Source organism: Ailuropoda melanoleuca, chromosome 1 (genome assembly GCF_002007445.2).
Source record: "Ailuropoda melanoleuca isolate Jingjing chromosome 1, ASM200744v2, whole genome shotgun sequence".
Classification (NCBI taxonomy): domain Eukaryota; kingdom Metazoa; phylum Chordata; class Mammalia; order Carnivora; family Ursidae; genus Ailuropoda; species Ailuropoda melanoleuca.
This window is the reverse complement of record NC_048218.1, coordinates 130,840,101-130,863,389: the sequence shown is the minus strand read 5'-3', so window position 1 is coordinate 130,863,389 and position 23,289 is coordinate 130,840,101. Positions and strand designations below refer to the sequence as shown.

At 36.4% G+C, this 23,289-nt stretch overlaps 1 protein-coding gene across 1 annotated transcript in view; it reads left to right on the top strand.

Annotated features, from left to right (window-relative positions):
- Positions 1-76: 76 nt before the first annotated feature.
- MAGI2 (membrane associated guanylate kinase, WW and PDZ domain containing 2) overlaps positions 77-23,289 on the top strand; it is a 1,281,842-nt gene continuing 1,258,629 nt past the window's right edge. The window contains exon 1 of the mRNA XM_034641709.1: positions 77-711. Coding sequence (XP_034497600.1) covers positions 411-711 — 301 coding nt within the window. The 5' untranslated portion in view covers positions 77-410. The remainder of the gene's footprint in view (positions 712-23,289) is intronic.

Genomic DNA, 23,289 nt, shown 5'->3' with positions numbered 1-23,289 from the left:
GCTCCCACTCGCACCACGCAGGAGTGGCCCCCGGCATCCCTACCCTCCTTCCCCACCCCCACCCCACTCGCTCACCAGCTCGGCTACTGCTCGCTCAGGCTGCCGCCGCCGCTGCCGCCGCCGCCACCACAGCTCTCCTCTGCTGCGGGGCCACAGCCTTGAGTGTCATTCAAGGGACAGCACAACCTCACCCAAGCTCTCCTACCTGCCCAGCCGTCCCTCTCATCCTCCCCCTTCATCATCCACACTCCATCCAAAGAAGAGGGAAAGCACCGAACAGAAGGGGGAGGAAGGCAAAGTCTGCTCTTCTCACCTCTTGGCCCCCTTGCTCCTCCATCCTCATTCTCTCACCACCAACTCCCCTACCCCAAAGGAACCCCTCAGGAGCTGAGGCGACTCACCCCACTGCCATGTCCAAAAGCTTGAAAAAGAAAAGCCACTGGACTAGCAAAGTCCATGAGAGTGTCATTGGCAGGAACCCGGAGGGCCAGCTGGGCTTTGAACTGAAGGGGGGCGCCGAGAACGGACAGTTCCCCTACCTGGGGGAGGTGAAGCCCGGCAAGGTGGCCTATGAGAGCGGCAGCAAGTTGGTGTCGGAGGAGCTGCTGCTGGAAGTGAACGAGACCCCCGTGGCGGGGCTCACCATCAGGGACGTGCTGGCCGTGATCAAACACTGCAAGGACCCCCTCCGACTCAAGTGTGTCAAACAAGGTGAGCGCAGCGGCTTGCTGGGTGCTTTGCCAGGCGGCTGGACCACTCGAAGCGCAGAGCAATGGCAGGGTGGGCTCGCGTGTGGAAGGGGGTGTGTGGCGCGACGGTGGGTGAGGTTGAGAGAGTACCGGTGGAGCAAGTGAGCTTTCTTTGCAGGGGATCCGAACGGGGCGGGGGGTGCTAAATGGAAGGGAGGGGCAGGTTGCGGTGTGGCGTGCAACTTTGTCTGCGTAGTTATACCCTCCAGTTTGGAAGGTGTTTGGCCTTGTGTGACCTCGGAGGTGCGGGCGAGCTCCCGGGACAAATTGAATGTGCGTCAGTGGCTCAGCCCGCAGTGATGAGGAGCTTTTAGGGAATGAAGGAAGGAAGGCTGGGAGGAAGGAAGGAAAGAAGGAGGGAGAAAAGGGGAGGAAGGAACAACTTGAGGGTGCAGCGGCATCACCAGCAGGGCGGGGAGGAACATAGGGTGGCGGGGCGAGCGGAGAACTACGCCCCCCTTTTTGGGAGCTGGACCGGAGAAGCCTCGGTCTCGGTCCGCAGCCATCCCTTAAGGATCCCTCCCTGAGCCATTAGTTGACGAAGAAGGAAAGGGTTAGATTGCTTTGGGAGCTTTGACGGGTCTTCCTTAACTTTTCCCCTGCTTCGCTCCTCTGTCCCCCTCCCCCGCCCTCGGTCTTGTCATGTGGGCACCGCGCGTCACGTGCGCACTGACTAACCCGGGCGCTCACCCCGAGCTGGCCGGCGGGAGAAGGCTCCAGAAGAAGGCGCGGCGCTTAGGAGCGGGTTCTGGTGTTGGGGGTCGGGAGGAGACAAATGGTTACCCGAATGTTCTCTCCTCAGGGGTTGCCCTTGTTGAGTGGAAGTTCTCTGTGGTTGGACTCTCTTTTGGCTTCCGCTTTGAGGGGTGTGTTTCTGAGGAGTTGGATGGAAAAGCCAGTTGGTTCAGCTCAGGCTCCCTGGGCTCCAACCTGGCTTAGATGAGTCTCACTTGAAAGCTGTGATGGGGACTTAGGGAAACTGGAATCTTGCAGAATTCTCATTAACTCTGTTTTTGCTGAAGGGAAAATAGGTCCTGAAGGAGGGAAGAGTGAGATAAAAGTTTCCTGGAAAGAGGACAACTTTAACTAGAATAAAGTAGCGTATCTTTGTTTTCCTCATATGATTTGTATATGTTCTGTAGCTCAAACGCACATTTCTTTTGTGGTGTGTATGTATATGTGCAAATTCATATCAGACTAAAGGCTTCTTGCTGATGATTTTACATATTTGGCCTGCCTCAAACATAAACTTGAGCTTGTCCTTGTCTGAATTTTTAACCACCTCTTGATCTTACTGTATGACCAACTATGAAGAAACACTCTTAGGGAGATGTTCTTCTCTATGAAACCAGTTTAAAAAGTAAACAAGTGAAAAAGAAGTCTCAGGCAAAATTTCTTAAATGTAAATCCCCATTTCATTGGGGATTCTTGATCATTAATAGTTGATAACTTGCAATAGGCTAAGGTAAACATTGATTTGTAGGTCAACATAGCTCAATACTGTATGGAACTGAAAATGTATAAGTTAGGTAGGAAGGCAAATAGAGTATCTTGGTACTTTTCAAGATACCATACCTAAGGCTCAAATACAGAGGTTCATGTTAACTTAATTAATGCCATGATACTATCTTATAGCAGTAATTAAAAATGTAAAGTTCTGGTTTTGAGTCCAGGAAATCTACCACACAATTAATGATCATGCTTTTATTGGCAGAAGCTAGGTATTTGTAGTGGTAAGTGGCAGCAAGAGTTAATGTGTTATTAAATTGGACTAATGGGGGTGCCTGGGTGGCACTGCGGTTAAGCGTCTGCCTTCGGCTCAGGGCGTGATCCCGGCATTATGGGATCGAGCCCCACATCAGACTCCTCTGCTATGAGCCTGCTTCTTCCTTTCCCACCCCCCTTCTGTTCCCCCTCTCGCTGGCTGTCTCTATCTCTGTCAAATGAATAAATAAAATCTTTAAAAAAAATTGGACTAATGATACTATCCTAATGAAGGAGATGATTGTGTTAGTATAATTTGCAGTGATGACCACAATTTAATGTTGTATTCTTTCTGATCACTGCATTTTGAGATGGACCCCGGCAAACTGTATCTAGCAGCAAGAATGTGTCCAAAAGAGTAAAGAAAGGAAGATTATTTGGTATTATAGATATATTCCGTAAAATCCAGTAGTAGCACTTAACTTGGAAAGTGAGGGCATGAAAGCTATCAAGTAAGAATACAAAAAAAGCTATCAAGTAAGAAAAGGATTTTTGACTATCCTGTGATAACTTCCATAGGGCAAAACTAAGGTAAATTTATAGAAATTTTTAAAGGATGAAGCATCTTTGCCTACGTTAAGAAGATGAGCATTCTAACATAACTTTCCAAAAATCTGTGGGCTATATTGTGAATTCATGAACTCCCCATCATTTGGGGTCTTTATGAAGAGGCAAACATGACCAGATGTCATGATTCCTATGTAAGATGGGGCCTGGACTAGATGTCATTTAAATCTTACAGTGATCTGATCCAAGGTAGTCTCTGATCATCCAAATTCTACAAAATATTTTATCTGAAAGATTACTGGTTTTAGAACTCATGGAATATACAAATGTAAAGTAATATATTTAGGGAAAAATCTCTTTTCTTTCTCAGTTCTGGGCTTCGCTTGGTCATTGATGATTGATGCTTGTAATGATGTTCACAGAGCCCCCACAGGAACCTGATTCACATCCTGTGTCCTTATTGATCAGAAAAGAAAAAAAATGCTCCCTTAACTTTCATGGAAAATATATTCTTCCTGTATATTTTTCTAAATATGGTGATTCATATATACTATTCCCTTGTTGAAATCATTCTTTCCCTTGTCAAACAACAGATAGTTTTATTTTATTTATCACTGTAAGCAAAGTGAAGTTTTCAGAATGTTAGATAATGGTGCCTGTGTGTTTTGGGTTTTACTACAGATTTCACTTGCTGGAAAAATATTTAGGAGCTCTTGGCTCAGTATTTTTATTTGTAGTGAGTCAATAAACTAACATAGCTGAAAAACTTTAACATGGTTTGTTCAGAAGTTGTATTTTTAAAATATGAATGAGATAATTGATTTCTGATATTCATTTAAGCATTGGGAATTACACAGAAGCTACATACGTAATCAGGTAAACTAAGGCAGATTTTCCAAAGGAAAGGAGACATTTAAATAACAAGAAGATTGATAAAAAGTGCATCAGATAAAATTGCACTGTTTGCTCAATTTTTATTTGCTTGTTTGGCTAATTTGACATTACAGTTGTAATAATTTTATTTTATTTTTACCTTTATTTTTTCTTTCAACGCTGTCTTGATTTTTTTTAATTTTTAAAAATTTTATTGTTTTGTATTTTAATTCCAGTAGAATTAACATCCAGTGTTATATTAGTTTCAGGTATACAATACAGTGATTTAACAATTCTATTAGTTGTCATAATTTTAAAAGAAGTGAACTAGTAGGATTTTAAGATGTACCAGACAAAGTTGATGTATCATAATTTTCCTACATTATTTAAATGTCCTTAAAACCATTTTTAAAAGCCATTTAATTAAATTCAGGAGATTCCATTTTTAATTTAAGTTGCTTTTAATCCACACAATGATGAGTCATATATGAAAAATACTACTTATTGTCACATACAATTATTTTTTATAAACTCTGGCTTTTTAGTTTATAATGGTTTCCTCACCAAAGCATTTAAATCTAAATTAGCAGTTCTGTTCCCTGATCTCATTAATGCAGCAGACCCAGTTGAAGAAACTGTCTTCGAGTGATTTTGAGATCTGTGCTGAAGTGGTAAAGGTTTTGCTTTCTTTCTTTCTTTTTCCTTTTTTAAAGTTTGCCACTAAAGTTCACAGCAGCCAGTTACATAGACCATTGTGTCCTACATTCCTTGCGCTGTGGCTGCTACTGCATCTAATCCCACATGGAGACCTACATAGCCTGGACTTATTTTCCCATTTAGGATCTTACAATGGGAAATAAAAGGCAAAAAGTTTTCTAATTCTTCCCATGTGGAAGAAGGGCCAAATAAGGCCTTTGAAATTCAGTTCTAGAGATGTACATTGCTCTCCCTCCTATTGCTCCTTTCAAAGCTGCTTTGAAAGGAAAGTAGACCCACATTTATTAAGAGTCATGCTTTCTTCTTGACTGACTTCAGGCTAGTATCATACAGTTAAACCTCTATGCTGCTTTTCATTTAGAAAGGTAAAAGCAAATTATGTCAAATTTTCTCCAATAAAGGTTGACTTTACTCCATAAAAATTTAAGGTATGTGAATTTTATTGACCAATAAACAATCAAATTGTTAAAACAATTTGACCAGTTAATTATTTTAGAATAATGTATCTTTAATGTTTTGGAACCAGGTTAATGAGACAGTTATCTTTGGGCACAATTTATGGATGATGCTACTGTAGTTTTTTGTGTATGTACATAATTTAAATGGTGTGACCTTGAATGTTAAATATGACTGTTTGCTTTTTTTATGTGTGTGTTTTGAATGAGAGTAATCTCAGGATGAAATCACAGCTGAAGTATTTAAGTGCCACCATCTCAGCTCTTAACATTTATACTGTGTGATCTTTTGGCATATTTATTATGCTCACTTTCTTTTTTAGTTTCTTGAAACTCACACATTCACTCTCATAATTAGCAAAAAGTTTTCACATTTGACAGCCCTGACTGCTTATATTTTAAACAGTGGCTTTCAAATGCATACCAGACCCCAGTTGAATCATTTCCCTCAAAAGGTAGGATAGAATAGTGGTTATTTAACCACTACTTGGGTTTGAATCTCGAGTATACCACTTGGTATGGGCTATATATGCAAGTTATCTAGCCTGGCATAGTAAGAGTAACTTGAGAATATTAAATAAGCTATGTATTTAAATAAGACAACATCTGGTAGATAATGAGCATTATGGATTTTTCCAAGTAAATGTTGTTTCGGACATATTGGTCATTTTCAGCTAGTGACATATGAAATGTTTTTAACTTTCAAGATATTTTACTCTTTATTGAAGACTAACAAATCTATGAAATGATTGACTAATTAATAGTATAAGTAATTTTCAAGTAGTATTCTTGAGGTTTTTCTGTAGAGTAAAATAAATTCTTTTTTTTGTAAAGCATTAATGTGAAGAGTAATGCCATTAAGTGGAAAAAAACATATTTTTACCATTTAAAAATAACTCCAACTGATGCTGCCTTTATGTTGAAAGATCACTGTTTTATATTTATTTTCATATTTTAGCCATAGTTTGTTTTCATTCAGTAGTTTATTTCCTTTGTACCCATATCTTTTCTTTTAAGCAGTGGGTGAATATATTGAATCATTTACCCTAGACTTGACAAACATTGAAATAGTATTAGAATTCACTAATTTAAGTTTAGGAATTTATTTATACTTTTTACATGTGACTGTTTTAGACACAAGTACCATGTTTTAAGGATGAACTTTTACTTCTCAGCTAGAAATCAAGTACCTCATAAAACAAAAACAGATTTAATTCAGTTTAATTCGTAAGTGTTCACGGTCCACCATATATCATAAAAATGCATAAAAATTCAGCAAAGAGCTTACTTTGCACATGTGAGAATGTCAGTAGTTTAATATCAATAATTCTCTATATTAACACTTTCAAGATGAAGCAACCAACAATGTATCTACCATCAGCCCCCCACTGATTTTAGAATTTTAGTTGAATTAATCCTATCTTTGAATTCAATAGAAACCTCTAACTTGAAGCTCCAGTGTCTGATAATAAATTTAAAAAATATTTCTTAGCTACAATCTGGCTATTTACATGATAAAAACATGGAACAGGGTCTTACAAATTTTTTTAGTATTGTGAACTTTTAAAAATGATTTATTTCATTTCATTCCCAACTCTTTCTCTTCTGTCTCCAGTAAGGACCAATGTGATATTTTCTTTAATAAAAGTAAATTTTAATTACTATTATATAGGTTATTTAATAATAGGTTCGTAATTACTGAATCCAATTAGTAAAAGACATGCATCTGCTAAAAAGTGTTGCAAAATACATCATCGTAGAGAATTAATAATTCCATTATTCCAGTATTCCATTATTGCATTTCATTGACACATTATCAACTTTTTTTAAAAAATTCCATTTGGGTATAAATTTTTTAAAAACATTAAAAGTTGTAGTAAGTGCAGTATATGGTATGTTTTGGATAGTCTAGAAGAAACAGAAAAAGTTTCTTCTTTGACAGTGAACTGAATATTCACTCAAATGCATCCACTGTCTTGATTTTCAAAGATCCAGTAGGCTAATGAGTAGATATTTTAAATAAATGATTGGATTTATTTCAAAATTTATCATTATATGGTTGCTCTATCTTGGAATACATTATTTCTTGTAATTGTTAATATGAATCCATGTGAGGTTTTATGTCGTTTTATTATTTTGGCCAATTTAAAAAAATCAGTGTCAAAACCATGGCAGTCATTATGTATCCAATAATAGCCAAAAACAAATAGGTGACAGAAAAAAAAAAACTTTTATAGTTTCAAATGAAAGAGAGTCTATAGATATTGATTTTTAAATGACAAATTTGTGGAAGAATTTTTTTCAAAACTCCTAACTGCCTGTACTGAAATTGTGCATACGAAATCAGATTTTTCCTTAAATAACTATGGACTTTATTAAGTGACTCTGTGGAGTGAGCAGGAAGAAGCAAACTTATTTAATTTAAAAAAGTAGATTTTACTTATCTATTTTTCACATTACATTGTGTTTGAAGAAATTTCTTAAAACATGAGTTTCCCAAATGTAATGTTGAATTATTTATGTTGCCATGGATTATGAGTAGCATAAAAGAGGTTTGCACTTTACATTGTCACTTAATAGATCATAGAGATTGTCTGAGTAAAAATGTTAAGTGTAAAAAAAATATATTTTTTAACATTTATTTTTCATTTTATAGGTGAGCAGAGTTGCTTATCCCAGTATTTTGTATTGGTGTGCCTAGGAAGGTTTATACTTAGCTAGAATATACATGAATACAAGGATAACAGGTGCTGTAGAAACCCACAGATTATCTGGTAATATAACCTAAACTTTTAAAAATCTGATTAGCTGGATTGTAAGCATGAGCAAGTTACAGGTATATGAAATGTCCAGTGTTACATCTGTGAAGCCTTCTGATCAGTCCATAGTTGACCCCAGTTTGCCTTTCTTTGCAGCCTGTGCTGTAAGGATGTTAAAGCAACTCTTTACTACACGAAATTTCTCTAAAAAGTAACCAGCATTTAGGCTTTTTAAAGGGTCACTTAAACCTCCCAAAAGTCTTGGCTTATTTTCAAAAGCATCTTGAACAGGAATAACTGTAATCTTGCCTTTCTAACAAGTCGGGTACTTAGGGGGTGGTCATTTTGTTGGTGTCAGGATTGGAGCCTGGATGGAAAGGAGTTGATCCCCCTCTGGAAGAGCAAGGATGTTATCAAGATGCTCTTACCTATCTGCAGTCAAAGTAGTAAAACTTTCTTTCTTAGTCTTTCTTCTGAAACATCTGTGGTTGAATCTCCAGTTGAAAGTGCCTCTGCTTTTCTTTAGTTCAGTGTGGGAGATCACTCTAGTGAACAGCAGATTTATTTTGCTTCTTGGTATACATGGGAATTACACACATACACACATGCATGTGGGTGCACACACACGTTTTTCAAACACTAAGGTTTAATGCCAGTTTTTAAATCAATAGTCCCAGAAAGATATTTTTGCATATGAGGATATAGTCTTATTTTAGGGAAAGAGTTACATAAAATTATTCCATGTGTGATAAATCTAGCTGAAAAGCTTGCATAGCCACCTATTAATTTTCAACTGTGACAGGTATTTTTAACCCTTATTCGCTCTGACAGTGGGAGACTATAAAGACATAATGAAATCAAGTACCCAGATGATTTCTTAATTTCATATATGTTAGACCTTAAGAAATGATAATGAGAAGTCAGATTTTAATAGTTTGGAATTTGGGGACGCCTGGGTGGCTCAGTCGTTGAGCATCTGCCTTCAGCTCAGGGCACGATCCTGGCGTTCTGGGGGTGAGCCCCACATGGGGCTCCTCCGCTGAGACCCTGCTTCTTCCTCTCTCACTCCCCCTGCTTGTGTTCCCTCTCTCGCTGGCTGTCTCTCTCTTTCTGTCAAATAAATAAATACAATCTTCAAAAAAATAGTTTGGAATTTGATTATTTTTTAATTTATTTTTTTAAATTAAAAAAAAAGGTTTTATTTATTTATTTGAGAGAGAGAGAGAGAGAAAAAAAGCACAGAGGGAGAGTGAGAGGGAGAAGCAGATTCCCAGGGGAGCAGAGAGCCTGACATGACCTGAGCTGTAGGCAGATGCTTAACCGACTGAGCCACCCAGGCACCCCATGGAATTTGATTGTTTTTATTTGCATGGCCAAATGGCTGATGGACTACATAATGCCTAGGATAATGTTCTAATGTTAAGGTAACAAAAGATGGGGCAGGGACAATGGGCATGCTTATTCATCATCATGATAACATATTTACAGGGTGGTTTTAATTTTCATTGATTCAGATGTCTCAGAATAAGGTGAGAGGACTGGATCCAATATGACATGGATATAAGGTATATTACAATTCTAAAGAAGGGCTCATTTAAAAATAAGTTAAATGATGCCTAATTTATAAGTGTTTAGCTAAAATACATGTACAAGTATTGTTTTAAATTAAAGAGGTCAAGAAAACCTAAGTTTAGTTAGCATGAATCCTAAGAGATCTTGTTATGAAATGGAGAATATAATATTTTGAATTACTTTGATGTGTTAAATTTAAAGCCATTTTCTTTATGTCCAATTAACTACTGTGGAGTGATACTGTATATGAACCTATAAAGTGCACATATACCATAAAAGTCTAAGAAAAACTGTATAAAATTAATGATATTGTTGATAGCATGAACAATATGTTAAACTACTACTATGAATCAAGAAAATGCCTTTTTTTTGTATTTTCGTCCCACCTCTCCCTTTTAAAAATAATTGCAAAGTCATCATTGTATAGTGTGAAAAATATCATGATATCCTTTATCCTTGGGGAAATGACTTAGTCAATGACATCTCCATTGACTAAGGAGATGTTTTGCTTCAGATGAATATGCTTTCAGACTTTAGAAAGTCACAAAATTATTAGGGAGACATTGTTGGTTTTCTCCCAGAATGCATTTCTTCTCCTGCCTCCTTCCTTACTAACAGAATGACAGTTTCATTCAAGTATCCACATGTTGATGTGCTGCTATGCCATGTGTTTCATATTAGGTTGGTGTCATCCCAAGGGGATGAACTTAGACTAGTGTAAACCAAGCATGGTAATTTCATCTCTTTGCCAGTGATTGTTTTAGGAAATGGTTTATAACCCAGTTCTAAGTAATGAAAAGTAAGGTGAATCCCCTTGGGGACTTTTTGAGAAATTTCTTAGTTCTTAAAATAAGATCCAGGATGGAGCTATTCACATTTCTGTCTATGAAAGTTTCTGCATATGGAGGTGATGCCTGGAGCAACTATAGCCATCTTGTGTTCATGAAGAGAGCTACCCAAAAGGTGGAGATTGGCAGAACAGAGTGATAAAAAGCTACTGGCTCCTTGATAAACTGCTAAAATAATGAACCCAGAACCAGCTCTATCTTAGGACTTCTTGTTATTGAGGTTACAGTACATAAGATATTTTAAGCCATTTAGATTGAGTTTTCTGTTATGTTGCAACCAAAATCTTCTGATTATTATAACTGTAAAATGGTATGAAAGTAGATATTTCATTCCTATGTTATTGTTTTGAGGAGCAATGGTGAAGATCTTTTGAAAAGAGAAATCTGTTTGAAGAATAAACCAAGATGCATTTTCCTGTTAGGTAACCTCAGTCAAATTCTAGGTAAGCCTTTATTGCCTCATTCAATTTTGCTCTGGTTGAACTCTGTTTTATTTTATTTTTTTAAAAAATATTTTATTTATTTATTCGACAGAGATAGAGACAGCCAGTGAGAGAGGGAACACAAGCAGGGGGAGTGGGAGCGGAAGAAGCAGGCTCATAGCAGAAGAGCCTGATGTGGGGCTCAATCCCATAACGCCGGGATCACGCCCTGAGCCGAAGGCAGACGCTTAACCGTTGTGCCACCCAGGCGCCCCCTGGACTCTGTTTTAAATTCCAGAAAATTTTAACCATTCTGAAGTAAAATATGTCAGAACACAAATTCATTTTAACATTATCCAAAATAGAGCGTAATCAAGAAAGCAAATCAGCTACAAAAATATACTCATAATGCATGCCAAAACCAACTTGAAATATTTTTTGAATTATGGAGTGTTTACAAATGTCTGTGCCATTGATCCAGGAGTGTATATAATTATAAACTGACTCACCAAAAATGTCCCAACTCGATTTTTCCAGGACTAGAATACATTTGCTTATTATTCAGCAAACGTTTATTGGTAACCTATTCTCTAGCAGACACTGAACTAGACAATGGTGATAAAAAGATAAAATAAACCTTCATTAAGATATCATCCACACCCTTAAATAGTAATATCCTATTGTATACCTGTGTGATATGAATTAAGAAACTTTTTTCATCTTTTAAATATACCTTCCATAATGTAAAGACAATCTAAGATGAGAAAATAAACTTTTTGGAGAAAAAATATGGTTATGGGTTAGGAGTTCTCGGTATTCTACATCATCAATTACAGTTCAAGTGGTTACATAAGCTGTGTGTGTGTATATTTTTAATGTTATGTTCTGGACAGTGTGCTAGATAATGACCAAAGAAAGGTGTGCAACTCTTGTTTCCACTTCAGAAATTTCACAGTGCAGTGTAATAGTCAGGAGCATGGAGCTTTGGAGACAAAGAGGTATGGATTCCAGTCACAGTTTTGCCCCCAATTTACTAGATGTAAATTGAACAAATTATTTTACATTTTTATTAATCAGCTCCATCCTTTGTAAAATAGGTATTCTTGCAGAACCTACTTTATAAAGATGTTATGAGGAATAAATGCTATTTTGCCTATAATATGCATAGCCTAGGGCCTAGAGTATAGGATAGCCTCAAAATTATATATAATGGTATATGTATAAATATATATAGTATATCAGGCAAGGAAGATAGGAAAAGTCTTCTAGAGAAAAAGCAAGGAGGCAATGATACTAAGATTTCAAGGAGTGTGATAAAGAGGTTCTAAGTGCCAACGTCTGGAACTTAATGTAGACAATAGTAATAAGTGACCTCGGGGGATTAGATGTGCGCCAAACTATCGTATAGAACTGAATGTTGAGCCACTGAATAGTATTATTATTATTATTGATACCAAACATTTGTGCAGTGCTTACTATAGGTCAGACAGAGTTCTAAACACTTTAGATAAATGTTATTTAATTTAATCCTCAGATTATTCTACAAGGTAGATAATATCATTAAGCCCACTTGCAGATAAGAAAACTGGAGCCTGGAATGAGTGATTAAGAAACTCACACAAGGCCATATATTAATTAACAGAGCTGGGATTCAGACCCAGTCAGTCCTGTTAACCACTATGCTAGTTTGCTTCTCCATATTTGAAAGGTTTTAAGAACAGGATTGACAAGGTCATATTTATCCATTGTTTTCCCAGTGAGAAGAAATGTAGGCAATACTACATGGACCACATGTAGGCAATGAAGAGACCTAATTAAAAGAGGTTGAAGACAGTCAGGAAGGCCATTTAGGAAGCTACAGAGTTATCCAGAGGAGAGGTTTTAAGGTCTTGAAGCATAACAATGAGGGTAGGGATGAGAAAGAGGGGAACGGAGTCAAGAAATATGTATAGATAGTAAAATGTCAGTATATCTGATTGGATAGAAATAAAGAGCAAGGAATCTTGCTTGATTTTCTGGTTTCTGTTAAGTGGTGTCAACCACTTAGAGGCAAAGAGTAGATGTGGGTGGAAGGTAATTCCATTTGGGATCTATTTAACATGAGGTACCTGGAAGGAATAGGCCTCTGACTATTACAGCCTTAAATTCAGGAGAGTGCTTGGGATTAAATGTGTAGATTAGGGAACACGAGATTATCCAACAAAATAATGTAAAGATGAAAAGACAAAAGAAATGCTGTGGTATCTATGTTTCAAAAGTCAAGGGATCCCAGGAAAGAATCTAAGACTGTTTTCAGGGCTGCCTTAACATTGAGTGAGTGCTCAGCCCTGCCAGACACAGCAGAAATGATTAAAAGGTGATGTCTGTAATGGTTCCATTGTATTTGGCAAAAATGGAGGTCACGTTTGTTTAGTATCATTCAGTGGAGTGGATGGTGCAGGACAGCCAGATGTCATAGGATTGAAGTGTGAACAGGAAGTGAGAAAATAGGAATAGCATGTGCATCCTACTCCTTCAAGAAGCTTGCATAGAAGTAAAGGGTGATAGGTGGCTGCTATCTAGGGCATGCATGGTTAAGAGGGGTAGGGGCATATGTGTGTGTGTTGTGATGGAATTTCTGTATTTCTCACATAAATGTATTTTATTCCATCATTGTAAAACTCTTCTAGCAAATTAAGATCCTTTAACATATTAATTGAATAAATTATTATTCATTATATTTTTGTTTTGTGTCATGCTAAAGCTAGGTCCTGGCATTAAAATAACAAGAGTCAGACTCTACCCTCTGAGAATATGGAATAAAAGGAGAGGCAGTTATGTACAAAGCTAACCTGAAAACACTGAGTTTTAGTGGAATGGTACAGAAATAAACATACTGCTTTTACAGCACTTAGGAGGGCACAGAAGAAGCAGGCAACTATAATATGTAAAGAGGGTGGATCTTGGAGTACGAGGACTGAATTGAGTTCCAGTCCCAAGTTCATTGCTATCACTTCCTTTTGGGGGGTTAAGTTCCCATAAGACTCAGTCTCCTCATTTGATACATAGGGTTGTTAGAATCAAAGAAGATAATGAGGCACCTGGGTGGCTCAGTTGGTGAAGTGTCTGCCTTTGGCTCAGGTCATGATCTCAGGGCTGGGATCAAGCCCCTTGTAAAGCTCTCTGCTCAGAAGGGAGTCTGTTTCTCTCTCTCTTCCCCTTCCTCTCCCATCTCCATGCTTGTGCTCTCAGGCTTGCATGCTCTCGCTCTCTCTCTCATAAATAAATAAAAGCTAAAAAGAGAGAGAGAGAGAGAGAGAAGATAATGCATGAGGAAGTATTTTCTAAAACTTTTAGTGCAGCTAATTTGGAAGTGTTACTATTTAGAGATGGAAGATGGCTGGGATGGGGGTAAGCATGCTTCACAGCATAAGGGATCTTTGACATTGGCTCTAAATTAGGAGTGGGAGCTCAGGAGGGGAGGTGTAGAAAGCAGAGAGAAGAGCAGAGCCAAAGTAAGAGAGTGTGGAAATGACCCTCCTATGCAGAGAACAAAATACATACAGATCAGTCAGGCCAGACAAAGGGTACCTGAGTACCCCTAGTGGCAACTGAAAATTTTTCCAGGAAGGAAACTTGGAATCGTATCAGGAAAGGCCTCGAACCTAAACCTAAAGAGTTTGGACATTATTCTCTGGGTGAGTAAAGCCACTGAAGGTGTTTGAACAAAGAAGAAGCATAGTCAAAGGGTTGTTTTTTGTTTTTTGGTGTTGTTCCCCACCCCCACCCCCCGACCCCGGGGTGGGACAGGGAGGAAATTAGGTTTGACGTATGTATTGAGTGGAGAAGAAACAGACAGCATGGCCTAAGGTCTGGTATCAGTAGTGGAAATGAAGGGACATGAATTTGAGGCGTATTTTAGAGGCTGACTGAATGAGAATTTATATCCAATTGAATGGGAGATAGTGGTGAGGAGAGGTAGTAGTCCAGGATAATTCTGAGGTTTCTTACTTGGGATCGCTGTGTGGAGTAGATGAAGATGCCATTAACTACAGAGATTAAAATTTAATCTGCAGGGGAAATGGCTTCAGGCTGTTCTAGAAATTAAAAATTACTCTCTTCGACAAGTGCAGAAGCAGCAGCACACTAGTCTCAGTATATTTTGGCTCTTAGTGAAGAAGTAATATGATTATATCCATGAGATATTTATCACTGATATTTTACTTAAAACAATTTAGACTAGGCATTGGAGTTAGAGAAGTGAGTTAACAGAATTAAATTATAAAATCGCCTATTTTTTTATTTTTAGATTTTATTTTGTTTATTCTATTTAATTTTGCTCCAATTGACCTTAAATAAAGAACAGAGTGAGGGGGAAAAAATGGAATGTCTGGGAATATAATGTGTTTGAGGTGCCTGGCAGGCAGATGGCATGTTTGTGGTGTTAAGGTTCTTAGTCACATATGTCTAGAGCGCACAGAATTGTTGGAACTACAGATTGGAGGATTGAGTGACATTGTTTTTACAGTGGTACTAGTGGCTCTTCGAGGAGCTACAGTGCCCTTAGAAGAGCCTTGAGTGAGAAGGGACCAAGAATAGGAATTTGAGGAATGTTTGTATTTCACACGCCTGCACATATAGTCTTCTTTACTTAGTACTTCTACCTTGCGGGGTGGGGAGGAACACAGATCTTTAATAACATACAAATATACTCTTACATTGGGTTCTTTATAATATGAACCATATTGGAGATAATTATCACATATAGATTTTTAAAGTTAATTTATCACTGTTAAGCACTAAAGATAATGTTTCTATTTCATTATCAAGCCAAATACAAACAACAATAGTGAGAACTCTCTTCAGCAGTGCTGCTTTTATCTGCTGTATGTTTTTAGTCTCAATTCAAAGGTCACAGAAACTAAACAATGCCTCACTTTTTTATTCAGTGGTGCTATTTTGAGATCAAGCTCTTTGACCATTGCTATGATATTCTAGACTATATTGGGAGCAAATCCTGAAAATGCAAACTCTTCTCTAAATTATACTAGGAATTCTTCATTGAAACGATGTTTGTAATGAATTACCTTCCTCTGACATGTAAAATTATTCAAATGTTTCCATATGGCAATGGTTAGAACATGTATCTTTTAGAAGACTAAAAATTTTATCTTCTTTCTTGTAGGTAGCTTCTTTAGTTAAAAGGTCTCAGAAATGAAGTATGAAATATTTTGAACTGTGTGTAATTGTGTAACTGTGTAAGTTATATGATTTTGTTAATTAAAAGAATGGTATGTATATCCCAACATCTCAAAGTTCAATTATTTTATCCAGAGTTGGTATATGAAAATTAGGTCCAGATTTTTCTAATTCTTAATATCATAACAAAATGTTTACTGATTTTCATTTTTTATAACGGTTTTCCAATAAAGTTGTCAAATATGTTACTTGCACTAGATCTGGAATTCATCAAAGGTAGGGATAGTATTTAATTCATATTTATTTCCTTAGTACCTGGAATGATGCCTGAAAATATGCAAAATGTTTCCGAAACATTTGTCGAATGAATGAATGGTAAAGATCTTTTTTCCCTGTGATACTTGATTTATTTGAAACACATTTTATTAGGGTTTTCTAGAGAACTAGAACCAATAAGATATATACATACATACATGTATGTGTGTATATATATATCTATATCTATATATACACACACACATACATATACTCTCTCTATATACATACATATGTATATATATAGAGAGAGAGAAATTGATTGCTTGTTTGATTGATTATAAGGAATTGGCCCACGTGATTATGAAGACTGACAATTCGAAATATATCCAGACTAAGTCATCTAACTGATAACCCAGGAGAGCTGATGGTGTAGTTCCGGTCTGGAGGCCAGCCTGAGACCCAAGAAGAGCCAATGTTTCATTTCAAATACAAAGGCAGGGAAAATCTGATGTGCCATTTAAGGCACTTAGGCAGAAGCATTCTCCCTTACTTGGGGGGAGAGTCAGCCTTTTTTCTTTGTTCAGACTTTCAACTGATTGGATGAAGCCCGCCTGCATTAGGGAGGGTAATATGCTTTATTCATTCTAGTGATTTGGATGTTAATCTAATCCAAAAATACCCTCACAAACACAGCCAAAATAATATTTGACCAAATATCTGCGCACCCTGTGGCCCAGTCAAGTTGACACACAAATTTAACCTTCACACACATTAGGAAACTCTACCTGTAATTAACAAACATTATAAGTATAGTCATTTTAGCTTACAACTGTATCCTTGAAAAATATTTTAAAACATTTTAAATAATTTCTTTGTGAATATACTTATAGCACTCTGTATTATGTTGTGGTAGGTTTTTGGCAGTGTGATCATTACCTACCTCATCCTTTATGAGACTCATTTCACTTAAAGTGTTATTTTTTCCCAAAATATGCTCTATTTTGTTCTGAAATACATTCTTGCTCATAATTAATCTAAATTACAAAATGTTCCTAGCTTATTGAGTAACATTTCATTCTTACACTGAAACTGTTGTGAAAGGAATCTGTTTTCGTTTAATTTAAAAGTTATATGTTAAATGGTTTGGCAGTGTGTAACCTATGCTTGCTTAATTCAAAATAGTATGAGCCCTGTAGAAAGCCAGCTTGCTGAGTCCATTACCCATCAACATCTAAGAGAGTTTAGCTGCTAATGACTGAGGCAGAATGACATTGCCACAGACCTCCAGTATCAAGGCAGCTTAGAAGTTTAGTTAGAATAAGAGATTTTCTTTATTGGGAGAATTAAATTGGCTCTTTTGCTGCAGAAGGGAGGTTTTCATCTAGGATGAGAATTGTTTCATGCTGTTTTAGGAGAGAAAATTACTTTATTTGAGAACGAAGGAAAATGTAGAGGTGGTAGATTAAGTAGTTCATATTAAATTAGTCATAAAATGGTATTCATATGCCATCCCTTTAAAAATATCTTTAAATTGCCTGAGTAATCAGGTATAAGAGCTCATTAGGTCAAGAAAAAACACAGTACACATTTTTGTACTAAGAATATTTATTTTTTCCTTTTCTTTGTTCCACTTGATATTTTGATGTATTTGGTTGATAGATAAATCAACTAATTTTCTTATTTTTTAAAGTATTTATGTGGCACTTCCTGAAGTTATTAATGTCGAACCTAAACGTTCATGTCTGACTTAGCCCAGCAATGTAAGCATTGCTGAATTTAATTTAAAAAATTCAGTTGTAATAATAAAAGCAGCTAGGTTGTATTGACCATTTAGAACATTCCAGTCATGTATACTGTGTCATGTGAGCAGTTTATTAAGCAGGTTGGGCTGAAAGGGTACAAACAAGAAATAATTATTTTTTCTTACTTACCCCTGACTTACCATGGACCTCACTGCCCACCTCATGACTGTTTTGTTTTTTTTTTTTACTTTAACATATCAGAATAGTCTCATTTTCAGGTATAAAGCAAATGTAGTCTGTTTGCAATACAAATTTTAAACCTGGTATCCATTTGAAAGGTTTTCCTATCTTTTGAGCTCAGTCTTGATCAGGGACTCTGAAAACCAATAATGAGAGAGGTTAGTGTGGTCCATTTCATTGTTTTGTTTGCTCCACCTGTCCCCACTCCCAACCTACTCCATCTCCTCAGAGGTCAGGGCAAGGGAGGAGGAGGAACATAAATGAAGGAACAAAGGCCCATTTCTTTAGGTCTTTTAAATCTGCCCATATGTGCCTTCTGTTATGTCAGGCATCCAGATGCTGGCTTTCTGTTATGGTTAACATTTGTACGTTCTTCAGACATGCTCTTGCTTCCTCATCACCTTTTGCATACCCCACCATGTTGATTGCCGCATATCCTGACAGAGGCTCTAAACCCGACCACTTGTAATTCTGCTGCCAGCTCCTGCCCACTGCATTACACCTCACGTTCTTTCTGTTTCTAATCCCTTGACCCAGCAGGCAGCCCTCTTGAGTAGGATCCTTTCTAGAGAGCTTTCACTGGCTTTCTGCTAAAGTGTCTAATTGGCTATGGAAAACTTCATGCATCCTTGACCCATCATGTTGCAGAAATGCAACCACTTCTCTTTTTGTTCAAATATCATAGGCAGCTCCATCCAAGCTTCTACCTTCAGAATTCTCTGACAAGAGGTAGGCATAAATCCCTATCTTTATGATACCTCAGGCTCAGGAAAAACTTTTCAAGTTGTTCCAAGAACTCTCTCACACTTTGCTTCTAGGTAGTAGCTTGGGGGAAAGTATGACTGTTTCAAGAATTCAACAAGCAGTCAGCCTGGGAGTGACCCTTGTGGGTGACTACTTCCTTGCAGGCATCAGAGTTTAAGAGGGAATTGACATGGCACATCATTGTTCACTAAGATTCCCTGCAAGGATTACTTTTTTCTGGATCTTTTTTCAAGTAGTCTTCTTGCCTGGGCTACTGGCCTTTGGACTGGTTTTAACATGGGTAAAACGGATAACTTATTTTCCATTGTCCTTAGCTTTGACGATTTAGCTACATTCCAGGAAAACAAGAAGAGTCCCACTTCACATTTAATTACATTCATTTAAGGCTCACATTAACTCTATGAGGAAAAGTGATATTTATCATCCCAGTTAAATGTGAGGAAACTGAAACTTAGTTTCATTATTTGCCCAAGGTCGCTCAGTTTGTCCAAGGTCACTCAGTCCTAAGTGGATGCCTAAGTTTTATCCACTTTACTATATTGCTAAAAGTGAGTAGGACAGAGTCCAGAGGATTAATGAACCAGTCCCCTAGATAGTGCCCCAAACTGCAGAGCAGACAGTTATAATACCCAATGTGTCACTTTTCTAGTTCTGTTTCCCTTTCCAAAGCTTCAAAATTTCTTCTAGAAATGGCATTCATTTCTTTTCCTTTTTCCCATCTTAGAATGATTCAAACACTTCAAAGTTAATTGCTGATTTTCATGCTGAAATCATAAGCATCTTAGAAGTGTTACAATATTTCTTATTTGGCTGTCTCACTATTGAGTAGCATACACCATTGGCAACCATAAAAATACTACAATCGGACTGTGTTAAAAGACAAGGAGAATCAAATTCTACAAATGACAAAGAATTTAAAATTCCCCTAGCAGGTTTTTTATGCTTTCTGAATTTTTTAAACAGATATTATTTTGAAAAGTTGAAAGTTTATTACATTATCACTTTATGTGAGTATTTTTTTCTCAGAAATCAAATATTTCTTATTTGTCTTCTTTCTTCCCCCTAGGAAATTGTTAGTCGTACTGCTATAGCGACATAAATCTGCTATTTGTTTACACTCAGTACCATCCAGATACATTATAAATATTGCATTTCTAAAATGTATCTACTTGTAAAATGTAAACTTGGGGATTTGGCTCCAAAGAACTGTCTTATCTCAGGTGTTTCGTTCTATTATGCTCATGTGGAGCTTATATTTAGCATTACTTGAGTTGCAGATTTATTTCATCTTGCCTAGCAGCATCAGCTATTTCCTTCTGCTGGTTCCAATTATTATGATTATTTCCAGCCTAAGTGAAGTTTGGCAAAAGCAAATATAGAAAGGGAAAGAAAAGAATAGGCTATTCCCTCAAGCTAACATTCAAACTTATCAGTCTTTATTTAACTGCAGAAACCATTTATTAAATATTTGGAGTTAGCAATTTAATATTGATTTTGGTCTTCCTGGGTGTTGCAGACATAAGCCCAAGTATGTGTAGGGCACAGTTTAGCACTGTGGCATAGTATGGAAGATGCTGTTTTCTTGCCTTTGATAGATTGGGCCATTGTCCTTTTCTATTAACGAAGCTAGAGTGAAGATGGACTTGTATTTGTTGAGTTCTGTGATATTCCCTACACATGTAATATATAAAGAAGTAAAGGTTATAAGCACATATGTGTCACTGCATACAATATAAACAATATTTATAGTTAGATGCCCGATTACATACTTGGGTGTTTTTGGAGACTGTTGGGTACTTTTCTTGTCATTCATGCCTGGGGCTCCAAAAAATTCTATGTTGAGGTTGTGGAACTGACAGTTGGGTAGGAGTCAAGAGACTTGTCCACATAGGTTGCTTTTTTCTCTGTGTTTCTTTAGTAACTATGGCAAACACACACACACACACACACACACACACACACATATGCTCACACACATCCAGTTTTTCCTTTATTCTCAGGGACACAGAAGATTTAATAAGAACCTCTAAGAATTTGACTCATTCTAATAAATTTGCTCTGAAGCTTTTATATAAATTTGTGAATTCAGCAGGAGGGGAGAATAAGGTCAATAAAGGCATCAAATTAGATGCTGTCTTTGTGCAGTTGCTTCTTTGTCATTTGTTTCCATTTAGTACTGATTGCCAAGACTAACTGAAAATTCTACAAAGCCTTATTTTACCACTAAGAAGTAGAGGAATGACTAAATGCACAGGACTGAATTATTGAGCATTAAATATTTTAAATACAATATTTAAGAAATTAAACGTAAAATTTCCTATTTAGCAACTAAGAATTTATGTCAAGTACACATGCATTCTTTGCAATAAATACCATGGTTGCCTCTTTAGAAAAATATTTTTATTCTGAATTCATTTACCTTAAAAACAAAAACACATCTTAAAAATTTTGTGAAGTGTTCATTGATAGAAACATTGTTTTCTTGTCTTAAGACCTTCATTTTTTAAGTGAATGGCATTTTTGTTTCAAGTTATAACCCCTATTAAAAAAAATCATTAAACGTAAAACACGAAACAAAAAAACGAAACAAAACAAAATCATTAAACTTGAAAATAGCCATTAAGGTCAACTGCTCAATTGTCTTATTTGGTAGATTTTTGACTCTATATTCAATGAGATTATTTTATTATTGCTATTATTAGAGAAAAGTCAATTCTAATATATATAGAATTCTAACATATATGAAAAATATAAGATTCTCTAATAAACTTTTGGAACAAGTTTTTTTCAATTTATATTTTGCCTTTGTTGCTAACTTCCAAAAAACAACACAAAACTCTGTAGAAGATAGGGAGCAGAAATTTTTTTCTAGCAGCATTGTAAATTTTGCTAAGAAATACAGAGAAATCAAAATGTTGCTTTTTAAATTTATTGACTTGTCAATGAGGCTTATAGAACAACATTTATATTCAAGATTTATTATATATTGAAACAATTTGATTTAATTCTAACAAAATGAAATAGATTGAAAGCTGTTCTGTTGAATAACATTTTTTCATAAAAGGTGGGGAAGCACTTTGGTGAATGGAAAAATATATCCTTAATTTATGAAGCATTGCAGCTGTGGATTTGGTATCAAGGATATTTACATAGACTTTAGAGTATATAAAGAACTTATATAAAAAAAGAATTATAAACAGGTCATTTATATAGCTGCACATAGTACACTTTTATTATTGTTTTCATAATTGATAAGCAAGGCATGTTTATAAAGGCTTTATATAAAACATACCCCAAATGCTATCTAAATATTTAACTATTGGAAAATATAGAAAACTGGATGTTTTTGTGCTCTTAAAAGTAAGCTTTTCAAAGGACATGCCTTCAGCGAATGGGAACAATGGCAATTATACATTTTCAGTGAGATATTCGCTGATTTGTCATCAAATGTAATTCAACAAAAAGATGCAGTACAGATGTATTTTCAGTTACCTTTTCATTTTAGCACTCAGCTTCTCAAGATTTTGCTGGTTATTCCTCGATGAACAGGAAACATGAAGATGGTAATGATTATAATAATTTTGAATTTTAAAATTTGACACTCAATGATAAATCTAGTTATTCTTTGCCCACGTTGTATATTTATAACCCACCAAGAATAAGGATAGGCCAGTCTGCTAATAAATAATGATATGCTAAATCATTTGATCCTACCAAATAAACACCACTATGGCAAGATGGTAATTCTTGGCAGTAGTCATAGGGAGTACAAGCCATTGTTATAGGGCTGTAGTGTATTTAAAGTGGAATGGCTTCAAGATGGAATGGTTTATGGAAGTACTATTTCACTTTAATCAACTCTTTATTTCTACAGATATTCAAATTATTCTATTTTCCTCTGAAGAAAAGATTTCTTTATGAATAATAAAGGCAGACTTCTCTGCCTATTTTTATTTAGTGAATTTATACAGATATATGTTCAGACCTAATTTTCAATCTGGCAACTGCCAAATTTTCATCCAGTCCTCTTTGACTAGACCCAGTTCCATGGTTTCTGTTGCTCTCTGTATCTTTCCACATGTATGCTCTGCTTCTTTCTTTAAAAATCTACGAGTCAACTTAATTTCCATTTTAGTAAGCTATGCCTCCTGATTTTCCAGTTTCTTCTAATGGTATCATTGATCCCTGGTTCACCTGAACTGGAAACTTGGAAATCTCTGTCATCCCTTCTCTTTTTTCAGACTCCTTAATTTGTTTAATTCTGTCAGTTAGGTCTTGGAAATATTTCTTATCCTTGCTCTTGCTTTCTTTTTCTTCTGTTAACACTCTATATGTGTCCCTTTATTTCTAATGTCTGTATGTAATACAGTAGCTTCTAATCTGACAGTCTTTCCCATGCCTTATCCATCCAGCAAATGACTACAAATAATCAGCCTAAGA